Raw genomic sequence first — 12,941 nt, 5'->3', positions numbered from 1 at the left:
AGTACACCCACCATTCGACGGGTGTCTAACTTCAGTCCCTACTCCAAAACAGCTGAATCAAATGATTGGATTTTCTCTTCAGCATGCCATCAGCTTTGGCAAAGGCCTGGTAACAAGCCATTCATTTGATTCAGGTGTATCGGAACAAGGATGCATCTAAAAGGTGCAGGGCAGTAGCTCTCGAGGACTGGAGTTGGACAGCCCTGCGCCATTTCTTCACATTGAAAAGAGCCAGTTGAGGTGGTTTGGAGATCTGATTTGGATGTCCAAACCACCTCCTTCTAGGTAAGGTGTTATGGGCATGTCCTACTGAGAGGAGGGCACACTGAGAGTTTAAATCTCTCGATTGGTTTAGAAATGCCTCAATATCCCCCGGTAGAGCTGGAAGAGGTCAAGTCATGTTTATTTCTATAGCATACTTAAAGACAATTGCTGTACATCTAAAACAATAGCCAAAGAGTGAGGTTGGGGTTACTCTGCTTAGACTGCTGCACCCCGCAACCTAAAGCCAGATATGCCACAGCAGATGGATGAATGAATGAACGGATGGATGGATGCTCTATTTACAAATTTCAATAGATTGCTACACCCTTTTCCAATTTTCCAAGTTATAATAAGAGATAGCTCAACACTTGTACAGTTCTGTAGTTTTTGCTCCATAGTAGTGAAATAAGTCATCAGATCCTTAACTGACGTAAAAGTAGCAATACCACACTGTGGCAATACTCCACAACAAAATAAATATCCTGTCAACTTAGAATATGTGAGGCAATGCTTAGTAGCAAAATACAACAATTTATTTTTCAGAAATGTGTCCCAGGTCTCTGTTTTATGTATATATTACATTTTACCACTTTAGATATTTAAGTATTTATTTGAAGTCATTTATATTCTTAAAAGTCGACCTTTCACTGTTTAAGAAAATAAAATGTTCAGGCTTTGAGACCAAGCATATACAGTACCAACTCATCTGGGAGTTTTAACTAAATAGTTTATACTTTAAGAAGTGAAGGAATGGACAAAAGGGCAGATGGATAGTTCCAATGTCGTCTGTCTCAGAACACTTGACTCTTTCAGTCAGCACCTTGGACAGCTTTGGTGTCACTTCAAGAGGATAAAGTCTGATCAGCACTCTGGACAGTGCTTGCAATACTGCTTACATGCGATTAGTGTCAAATCACTTAACCATGGCTACATGCTTAAAAATTTATGACTACTACAGGAAATGTTGACTCTTTACACCTTACTGTGACAACTTTGTTTTCTATGAAATCCTGCATGAGATAAAAAAAATACCAAGGTGATAAAGTTACATTTGTTGCTATAAATAACAAAGACCAGGTTATCTTAAAGTCACTAGAAAGTTAGACTGTGCACAGCTGATCATTTTTCACCTTGTGTCAATATCCTAGCTATGAAAAAGTACAAATATTGAATCACTCATGCACCCATTTGTAAAAACACATTTATTTATTCATGTATGTTGTATAACTAGGATCTTTTCTCTCTACTGGTTATATGTGCTGCTTTCAAGAACAGAAAATTACATGCAAAATCAGTGAATGCAAGTGTGCATCGATGCATATAAATGTGAGAGGACCATCTGTGCATAAAAGAGTCAAATCTTGAATATTGGCATATGGACTGCAACATCTCTTATTATCTTCTCAGCCCCTGATTAGCATGCATTAGACTTTGGTGCCTTTCCTCTGTGCGAAGAGGAGAGAAGGGATTTCCTCAGCAGCAGTCGATAGCTGTAGTACATCCCAAACTGACCTCTTTCGGAGAGATTCCTCTCTTTTACACACAGTTATGGGCTCATATAGGTGCAGTACAACAGAACATGATTTTCTTTTGGCCATAAAGCATGTTCTAATTTCTGAAACATTAGTAGTCTCATTTTATTTTATTTAATCTTAGTTCTTTGAGTGAGTGCATTTGGCAAATGTCTACACAACTTTGTGCTGTGTTTAAATGTAAATCATCTTTTTCATTTAAAAGATGCCAGATTTTTTTTTTTTTACTCAGACAGCGTTCTATGTGATACATATGCTTTTGGCTGTCACAACAGAGCTGAGGTGGCTAACAGAGTGTTTTCTCACTGCTTGTTCTGCCACTTATGTTAGTTATTAGAAGGTTTTGCCTCTGCATGCTCAAGGGAAAATTTTCTCATGCCCCTGCCTCATGCATATACAGCAGTGTGTGGCTGTTGAGCCAGACTTGGAAAAAACAGAGGAAGGAAGTCAACAGTAGCGTTGTCTCAGACATAAATCTCAACCTCACTACCTGTGGGTGACAACAGGAAAAGGCTGGTTCCGATACAAAAATAGAGCTTCGCTTGTTCCTGCCCCATTTTATAATCTATGTGTTCTGGAAAAACTCCTCATGGACACTGAGAAAAAGAGAGAGAAACAGTGTGTGTGTATGTGCTACGGAGAGAGAGAGAGAGAATGAGAATGAGAGGGAGGGAGAAAAGAGCTTGTGTTAGTGAAGGCTAACATGACCATCAACAAGCAAGTTTTGGCCAAAGATGTGCTGGTCAAAACTAGTCAGTACACACACACACACACACACACACACACACACACACACACACACACACACACACACACACACACACACACACACATATATATATATATATGCAATTAAATAGTGTGGTGTCCAAGTCTTTTAATTAATTAAAAGATACTAAAGTATTGATGGGTGTGTTTAGAACAGACCGGCACCAAAAGAGACGAAACATAGACAGACACAGGAAAGGGAGAAGAATAGTGAAGAAGGTATTGATGAAAACCTGTGTCCTTCTTATTCTTTTTCATGAAAGGATTACATTGAGATGCAGGACAGCACCACTGCTTGATAGCATCGCTTTTATCACAGGACAGGGGAAAATGTGGACATTAGAAAAAGCAGCAGGGAGAATAATTGGCCAGAGCCAAAGAAAAGAGGCAGAGTGCAGAAATGTAACAATAAAGCAGGACATTTTTCCAAGGCAGCCAATTAGGAGCACTTAGGAAAGGCAAAAATCCTATTCTTTGTGATGGATTCATGAGCCGGCCTGTACCGTGGCTCTCCTACCAAAATAGTCAGGATACATTATCCGATTTGCTACTGTATGGAATAGGGCTGCCACGATTTGTCGACTAGTCACGATTACGTCGACTATCAAAATCGTCGACGACTGATTTAATAGTCGACGCGTCATTTGAAGCTTTGTAAGATCACAAAAGACGCAGGAATAAGTGGCAGGATTTAAGAGTGTAATAACGGACTAAAACAGAAGATGGCAGCATTGCATGTACAAGGATGTCAGCTACCGTTAAACCCCGAAGAAGAAGAAGAAACAGCTGTGTCCCAGAATTCATAGCGCGGCCCAGCGCAGTTTCCAACAATGGCAGCAGCTAGTTAGTTTTAATGTTACTCTTATTATTCTTTCTGGGTCACAAAATAAATGTTTAACATATTTTCAGGCGAGAATGTAGCTGTGTAAACCTCAAATATCGGCTCAGTTTATCAGGACACCACATATTTTCAAAAGCGCTCCAACGTTTTCGGAGACATCTGTTACCCACTAGCTCGTTAGCGAGCCGGGGGCTAGGCTCACTAGCGCCGTGAGAACACCGGACTCCCCGCAAATCGTTTTCAAACCCACTGCCGTCTTTCGCTACTCAGGTTAAATATATATGAGTCACTTAGATAACTTAAAATGTTATTGTTTGGCTTTTTTTTTAGTATTTTATTTGTTCCTGAGTAAATCAGTTTGGCTGAGATTAAAGTTATAGTTTAATCACAGCTGAATAAACGTCAAGCAGACAGCTGATTATCAGAAGTGTGAGATGCGGGAGAATTTACTCCAGTGTCCTGTTATATTTTAGATAGCAAGGAGTTCATTAAACTTCACCGAAACAATCTGCAAATTTCATTAAAATTTAATAAACTATCATCTTGTCTTTATTTTTAGTTAGCACAGACCTTAAACACTTAAAGCTGTAAGCTAATGATAGTTATATGAGCAGATGCTGCTGGTGCAATAAGCTGTAGTTTTACGTCCAATGGATGATGATCTGATTAGTCGACTAATCGCAAAAATAATCGGTGACTAGTCGACTATCAAAATGATCGTTTGTGGCAGCCCTAGTATGGAATAGCTATTAACCACAGTGCTGCGTCCCAGAATATTTAAAGCAGAGGGTTTTCTGATAAAGGCAGCGGGCAGTGCGGAACAGTCACCGCTGTTGCCGACGGTGGAAGAAGGGAATGTCAGCGACAGCTCCACTCTCAGCAGCATTATATTGACAAGGGACTTCCAGCTATCAATCAGCACTGCAGAGCCACGAGTCTCAGCACATTATCATCCACTCTATTCTTGTCATGTGAGCTTCATTTCTCCCCGGACTGCATTAGGGACAGATCATACATGTGTGGTGCTAGACAGTATTCTCATCCTCTCTGAATCCCTCTTAATAAGCTTCTGTAGTCTACTGACTTATGTAACTCGTCGTGTCATAGTGCATCCACATCTGGCTTGACAAACAACATCAGCAACATGCCCTGCTGGGGAGGGGGAGGTGGAAGGCTTCCTGAACGCAGAGAGCATGTATGTGTGTGTACTAGGTGAATGTTGCATGGATGAGCTTTACATTTCATGTTGTCATGTGAGTGGGCTGCTGCAGCAGTGATGCAGAACTATGGGAATGTGGTGGGATTACTGGAGCTGGGCACATTTCACAGTTTCCCATAGATTACACAAGGAGTTGATGGGCCGGTTAATAGATGCAGGAAGCCTGCATGACACTATGACCCCTGCTGTCTAAATGGGGAACTGCAAATGTTTTAACATGATAAATGCAAATGATGTTTTGGTTTACAGAAATAGAGCTATATTTTCAGGGGCATCAGTTCTGATTTCATGCTTGTACATGCATGATGAAATTAAAGTGAACAAGATATTACATATCATGCATGGAATTACTCTCTCTAATTAGTCACAACCTCACTCCTGTCCCCTATATCCTAATTATCTGCAGGGTAAGATTAGGGAACTCTGCCCTGTGAGTGTGTGAGTGTGGCTTGATGCACTTCCAGAGTATGGTCGTGGTGGAGAGCAAAGCTTACTGAAGCAGGTAGAACAGATGTAATCACACACAAGGAATGAGGAAGGAGGTTGCGTGTGTGGGCGGGGAAGGTCTGGATGATACTCTGCATCATAAAAAGGTTCTACCCATCTTAGGAATTCTCCGCACGGACCCTACATATTATCTTTCTCATCTGCTTTCATTCGCATTAATTTTTTGGCTTGCGACACATGAAGAGGGAAGCTAGCTAGCCAAGTCTCCGAATAAGTCACGGTTAAAGAAGGAGATTTTTTTTTCGTTTTCAGTCCAAGTACCCACCACTTAGATGGAAATATTCCCTCATTGCTCTTTAAAATGTGCAACGCTCCACACATCATTAGCAATAATTCATCTGCAGACGTTGGTGGCTTGAGTGATGTTGTCAGTGGGAGCGGAAACTATTGTTTTGCTAGGGTCTAAAGGTTACCTCAAGGTGAGTTTGAGAGATGGCGATAATTACAGTAACATATTTGTATCCATTAGGGAGAGCAATAGAAGCCACTGCGGTAGGTCATCATCAAAAATCCTTGTATTATAAGGACATTTTTTTACTGTCCTGCCTGCTCTCGCAGAATGGTTTTTCTTTAGATCTTCTGAGACTACTTGAATGAAGTACAGAAAACATGAGTTCTATCATTAGACTAATTTCAGGGGCGTGATTATGAAGGGTAATTATAGGATGACTTGGGAGAGGGGTTATCACTGGTGTCATTTCAGAGGTTGAACTAAGGGGCATTGCGCTGTAGTAATGGGTTCTGTTTCCAGAGGAATGTGAGTGTTAGATTGTGGGGTGCTGACGACTAAAGCCCTTGTCAGCTCAGCGTGCGCTCCTTTTGGTCCTGGGGGATAATAGGGATCTCCCTTTCTCTCAGTTCTTAATCTCCTTTATTACCCACCAACCCCTCTGTCCTCTCTGAGTGATCTTCTGCTTTCTTTCCTGTCTCCCCTACCTTTCCCCTTCTGTCTCCCGCACTTCCCACCCTCTTGCTCTCTGGTCTGATTAATAATGAATGAAGCAGATCATCTATCGATCCCATCCTCTGTGTTAGCACAGCAGAAGATATCAAACCTGTCAGTGGATCTTAAAATAGCTCTGCAATGTGGTGGTAGCAGGAGTGTTTGTTGAGTTAAGGGTAGAAGCTTATTTTCATATGGTAGGAAGGTGGCAGTGAAATGGACATGAACATTGGTGGAGCAGTGGGTCAGAAATAAATGGAGGGAGGACACACAGTCCTGAAATACCTTGCTAAAGGATAAAACTCCCCTATAAAGCAGAAAGTTGATGATCTGTGATAAGTTTGAAACTGAAGGTCTCTTATGTCTCTTTATTAAAACGTGTCTACGCCAAGTTTGATGCTACTGTTTGTCCCGAGTCTCAGAAATTCTCCACTCAGCCATTTCTGGCCTGCTGCTCTCACTTAATCAATCCAACAGATTGGCTTTGCTCTCTGACAGGGGACAGACTCTGTCCAGACCCTGATGGAGACTAAGAGTGATGTATATCTGTCACAATTGGTTAATCTCACCAGCCAACATTATGCAGTGTTCAGTAGCCCTTACACTGAGTACAGAGAGAGGGAAAGTGCTGCAGGGACATGATCACTTACAAAGAATGGTTTAACTGTTGGACATGATCCAAGTTCTTCTAATTTGATTTTCTGTTGTCTATACACATTTGGCCAGTCACGGACAATTGGCATTACATGAGAGTGGCCTATATTAATAATCTCATTTAGGGGATTGCAGGGTGAAAGATCTTTCTGTTGTTTAATTTGAGTCTGGAAAAAACCAACAAAAAAAACCCAAACATGTATCGTAAATATAAATGTAATACTAGTTTGTGACCCTTAAAATCTAGTTTGTTTTCAACCTGTTTTTCTAAGATTTAGAGGTCCTATAGATGTGAACTTTCTCACACCTCAGCGTTGACTCTGCCCAAAAAAATGTTTTGTTTTAAGTCAATTCATTAATTTGGGCCACTGAGAAACCACCCCTTGGTTTGTCTGTGAAGGTTCTCAGTCATCCAGGTCATCGTAGTCAAAGGAGCTTGCAAAGAAAAGCGTCTGGACTTCTTTAAGTTACTTGAAGACGTTTCACCTCTCATCCGAGAAGCTTCTTCAGTTCTAAGGTCAAATGGTGGAGAGTCCCAGATATAAACCTAGTGGGAGTAACCCACTAGGTTACTCCCACTAGGTTTATATCTGGAAACGTCTTCAAGTAACTTAAAGAAGTCCAGACGCTTTTCTTTGCAAGCTCCTTTGACCACCCCTTGGTTTAAATGCTCAACTTTGGTATTTTGGCTGTGCCGTTTCTTTGCTTGTTTCTGCTGTAGCTAATGCTAGCAGTGTTATAGCCATTATGTTCTATGCTCAAGAAATGGCACTCAATATATGTCAAAAAGAAAATGCTATATTGTTGTCACAACAGGTTAAATTTAACTACAGAAACAAAAACTATTTCCACCGGGCCTTTAACTAAGGATGTTATTGGCAACTAGTCTTCTAATTGTCGAAAAAGATACAAAATCCTGAGAAAAGATTTGAAGGTGAGCATGCTTTAAAAATACAAAATTAAATATTGGTCAAATGAGTATTCAGTCTGCATTTTAAGAGCTGAAACTGTTAAACACGTTTATCGTTATGTCCCAGTCTAGCTGTCCCCAGGCGCAAAAGGGTGTCCCCATCCCTGTCCCCAAAGCCAGACCTAATAGCTAATATAACGTTACCGTTGCTAGAAGTGTCGCTGAAATGTGCAGAACTTCAGATTAGTTTGGCCTCTGCAGTGCTAGCAGCTGTAGCGTTAGCTTCTTCCATGCTGGCGTTCACGTCCCAGTACAGAATATAGTTACACTTGACTTCACTGATTTTTATTGTATTTTTTTAAATGAAATTCAGCCATTTACTTTACATCATGTTACAACATCTAATTACAAAGAGAGCAAAAAAGAGGGTTTAAAGAGAGGCGGTGGTGCAGCCATTTGTCAGGGCTGAAATTTTGGGTAGCGGATTGTGGCTTCGTAACATCTTTTAACTAGTAACTGCCACTGTACATTGATAAAAAAAGAATAATAATTTTAACCAACTGCAGTTGGGTAATTTCCACATAGGTGTCTACTTTTTGGAAACTGTGGTGTTTGGCTCTGCAATGGGCGTCTCTGTCTATGTAACTTTTATTTAACCAGGAAACACATTAAAAACAACTTCTTATGCATGTCATAATTATAAGCTTAACACAAATTAAATGCGGTATGCATGTCATAACCAATTATGGCATACATATTGCAGAAACAGTGATTCCAAACACTGGTAAACTTTACCAGTATTATCCTCACCCCTATAATCATCCCAGGCTCAGCATATTGTGATGTCTCCGAAGCAGTTCCTGCACTTTGATGTCATTTATATGTACACACAGCAATGTATGTGTGCACACTGCAGTGTGTTGGTGTCATTGTTTAGGTGTCTTTCATCTTCTTTTTCCATCTATGCATTTTCCCTTTGGGTAGTTGTTATGTTTAGCAGAGATGTTAATACTTTTTCTCACATCTATATTATAGTCTGCACCTTTTCTTGCTGTTCTTAAAAGACCGGAACATCCACGCTCTCAAAGAAACACAAGTTCAGATCTAATTCTATCCTTCCTTTCCCTCCGGAAACAGCCACCTCATTAATGTGTTTCACAGTATGCATCCCATATTTTTCTTTTTGTTTTTTTTCTGTTTCCTTTTTAGTCTGGGCTGACATGCAGTGTAGTCCAAGTTCAAAGACTTGCGATAATTTAGAAATATTCTCATCACATTTGCAGATTACTTTTTCTTGTTATGTTCAGTTTGACAATATGAATGCAATTCTTCTCCTATTCCATATCTCGTTTCAGGAGCACTTCACTCCTGAGTGCAGGTTCAAAGAGAGCGTGTTTGAGAACTACTACGTTACGTACTCCTCCATGCTCTATCGGCAGACCCAGTCTGGCCGCTCCTGGTATATCGGTATCAACCGTGACGGTCAGGTCATGAAGGGCAACCGGGTAAAGAAGACCAAGGGAGCGGCACACTTCCTGCCTAAAGTTATAGAGGGTATATTTAAAAAAAACTATACTGAAATAGTTTATTTCTCAGTTATTAATCATTAACCTAAATTGCTAACTGACGACTCCTATCTTTGTTACACAGTTGCAATGTATAAGGAGCCATCGCTACACGAGCTAGTCAGTGAGCCAGTGAGCCCACCTCGGAAGACGGTGAAGACATCAGATTCGCCGTCCCTAAAGAATGGACAGAAAGAAGCTCCCAAGGCTGAGGCCTCATAGCACAGGAGAATGAGGGTGGGACAAAGGGTAGCAGTGACACTTGAAACAAAGTTGCCCACTATGCACTGAGGGTGGCTGGGGGAATGGTGCTCAGCGGCCACCTCATTCCAGAAGTGCACTCCAAGATGCTGAGGGATAAAGAGTCAGCAGTCCATCAGCAGCCAAGAAGACCTAAGAGAGGAGTCCCCCCTCACCTGAAACCAGTGAAAGGAAAGCCCAGGGTCTGAGCCAGAACTCCTACCACCGCCACCCCACCCTTTCTCCCAGTGTCACTTCTTTCTGTACCTGTTGTGATTTGCTTACGTGCAGCCCCATTTATTTCTCCGTCAGGATCAAGCTTCTTTGTCTGCTGACAGTTTCATCTTTTCTCATATGCCTTCCCCATCATCAGCTCTATTGTACTGTATAGTCACCACACACACACACACACACACATCCAGCACTGACTCCGCAGGATAATCCTCACCCATGGGCTCCCTCTTGAGCCCTAAAGTTGGTGACAGTGTGGCTCAGCCAGCTTTCCACCCACCATCTGCCTACCAGCTAATCACTAAGGTCAACTAAAGCTCAAAGTGAGATGATATGGCTTAGAGACGAAAGAAATCTGCAGGAAGCTTGGGTCGGGTCAGGTCAGCAGCAACTAAAAACGAATCCTTTTCCTCTTTTGTTTGCTTTCTTTGCTAGCTGTGATAATAACCGGATGATGCTAAAAACCTTATATTGAATAAGCAGAGAGGTGGGGATGGTTGCTTCAGTCCTGCTGGAGATAAGAAAGCGGAATATTTGAATTTCACAACAAATGCTATAAAGTTCAGGAGCAAGGAACTGCTTGGTGTAGGTGTAAGCAGTGGTTCCCAGTAAAATAAATTAATAACCTGAAGCAGCTACTCTTCTTGGGAAGATGAGCCATAAAATATAATTTACTTTCATGTATTTTTGTTTTTGTTTTTCCAGACTCTAATGGAAAGGGTCAAAAGGCTTGAGCAATATTTATACCAGCAAAATCAAAAACAGGGGCAGCATAAGTAAGTGAGACAGTGCATGACACCCTCTTTCTACTGCAGTAATCTCTAACGGGTGATCGCTAATTATGGCGCTCGCTCATTAAAGGCTACAAATGAAACAACTGGCTCATATTTTAAACCCAGGGTGGATCAGTCACCTGAAAAAGCACGCCAGTGTACACTTTGCTCGGCATCTGCTGTCAGAGTAAAGCCAGGTTTGAAGCCCAACATCAAAGCCGAAGGAGCCTCTGAGTTGGAGCACTTGTTATTCTGAGGATGTCTGGCAGCTTATCCACTCACTAGCTTTATCAAATCACCTTGGAAGAATTGCCCTCAAAAATGTAGTTGTCTGAGTGAACGTCTTGCTGTGATTGTATTTTAACCCCCTTATGTCGCTGTCTTTTAGAGTATAAATGTGAGGTAAGATTCTCTGTGAATGAGTGCATGCACAGAGGATAGAAAGAGAAACTGTGGGTAACCTCTACTATGTCCTTCAGACACAGCACAATGTCTTTGACATGTCTGTGTCGTGGAATAGGTGATACTTTGTACCACTCATCACATCTTTTGTGTGATGTGTATATATTTTAAATGAATGAGTGTCCTCAAAGGAATCTTCATTAAATGTAACTTTTTTTTTAGTTTCAATTAACCGGTATTTTGATTGCATCGAGACTGAACTGCATGCAATTTTAGAATTGTATGCAACTGACCTGATACAAGGTGTCTAAATGGGAGATGTCAGGGATATTTCAGTAATGGCTGCTGTTGGGTGCTGTCTGCTCTGGTAAGTCACTGAGGGGAAAAACAAATGTCACCACAATGTTCAGTCAAAGTGAATGGTGCATGGATACTACCAACAAACACAGACAGCGTTAAGTCCCTTGCTATGACAGGAAAGAGCAATGTTGGGAGATGGGGAAGCCAAACGGGAAAAAAAAATGCCTATTAGATGGCTGCTAAAAATTCCCCGATAATTCTAGGAATTTCTGTGCATTGGCAATAGAGTTTAATTTGAATGGTCACATAATGTGCAAATGTGCAGACATGCTACAGAAAGTGAAATAGAGGCTTTACGAATGTGCCATATTGAGGGTGAAAAGTAAGTCGGAAATTGTGTGCGGAATTGTAAAGAAGTCATCACACGGTGGAGGTTATTTAGGAAGAGTGACGGATTAGGAGGTGTATTCTTGAGGAATGTTGATAAGGAATGTGTGCAGTAAAGTAAGCAAGAATTTTGGCAGGATTGCGCGCGGCATGTGGGTATGATAATGAATGTGAGACAAAGAGGCACTGTGTGCTATTTAGGACAGAGGGTCTATGGAGGAAATTAGTTGGAGGGCTTTTCATTTTTTTATCAAGTCTTTCATTTTTCTGGGCTTTTCCAGAGGGAGCTTCACTCAGTTTAAATTTGGATATTTTGTCCTTGCATTGCAGACCTACAAATATCTATTTTGGAAACCCAATGTTCTGCCTCTCGGAGGAGTCTGGTACAGCCTTGTATGGGTTCTAACCATGCATTACTAACTACTGCATGATATAAATGTGTCTGCACAGCAGGCAGCACACGATTTTGAATTCTGAAGTTGATCACAAGTTCACTCTATGAAAGGGAAGTACTTGAAGCCCAACGCAGTGAATGACTGACAGGAAAGGAATGAGATGTAATAGCTTTTTTTTTTTTTTACCAGACTTGCAACTAATAGGAACTTTAAAAACACAAAAGAGTATAAAAATGTATATTTCTGAAGCTCCAGTTCATTTTTTAAAGAAGATTTTAAGAAATAACCCTCAGCACCCTCTGTCGCTTGATCCAAATTCTTCCGAAGATTCCTTAGTCCCAAAAGCCAATCAGTCCTCACCTCTGTAGTAATGACGAATGCCACAGTAAGTTGTCTGATGGTGATACTGCAAGTAGACAGCCTAGATCAGAGAATGTCAGGTCTGACGTGAAATGAAGAACAAAGTTGAATGCTTTACCAGAGGGGCTAAATGGAAAAGTATGGCTTTATGGCCATGAAGCAATGTTCTGCAATGTAGAGAAGTTAAGCAATGCAGCTGTTAAGTGAAACTAGTCATGCTCTTGAATGGAAAAGTTAGGAGAGGAAAAAGACATGGTGGTCCTAAAAGTAGAAAAGCTGTTAAGAGGATCTTTGTTATTGTAGTTTAAAGTTTGAATTGTTCTGCTTTGCAAGTGAGAATACATTTATGAATACAGGTCTCGCAAAGCTAACAGTAAGGTGGTGACATGGAAAATTAAAAAAAAAAAAAAATGTTATAGTCTGCGTGCCCACACATGAGAGGTTTAAAGTCGTAATCCCTATCCCACACAGATCCCTTAACAGAGTACCTACAGCCCATTAAGTTTCTTCTCAACATCACATTGCCTGTGTAGGTGTGCATACCTTTAGTGTCTTTATAAGGTCTCTGTGTGTGAGTGTGTGTATCTATGACTAACAGTATGGTAAGACAAGACAGAGAGGCGAGAAAAAAGAAAGGGCATGAGACTGAA

At 41.0% G+C, this 12,941-nt stretch overlaps 1 protein-coding gene across 1 annotated transcript in view; it reads left to right on the top strand.

Annotated features, from left to right (window-relative positions):
* Positions 1-12,133, top strand: part of fgf11b (fibroblast growth factor 11b) — a 37,682-nt gene extending 25,549 nt beyond the window's left edge. The window contains exons 4-5 of the mRNA XM_026182338.1: positions 8,994-9,192; positions 9,289-12,133. Of these exons, the coding sequence (XP_026038123.1) occupies positions 8,994-9,192; positions 9,289-9,425 (336 nt within the window). The 3' untranslated portion in view covers positions 9,426-12,133. The remainder of the gene's footprint in view (positions 1-8,993; positions 9,193-9,288) is intronic.
* Positions 12,134-12,941: the final 808 nt, after the last annotated feature.

The sequence above is a fragment of the Astatotilapia calliptera genome, chromosome 10 (assembly GCF_900246225.1).
Source record: "Astatotilapia calliptera chromosome 10, fAstCal1.2, whole genome shotgun sequence".
In the NCBI taxonomy this organism is placed as follows: domain Eukaryota; kingdom Metazoa; phylum Chordata; class Actinopteri; order Cichliformes; family Cichlidae; genus Astatotilapia; species Astatotilapia calliptera.
The sequence above is the reverse complement of the archived record's forward strand: the minus strand, read 5'-3'. Positions and strand labels throughout refer to the sequence as shown.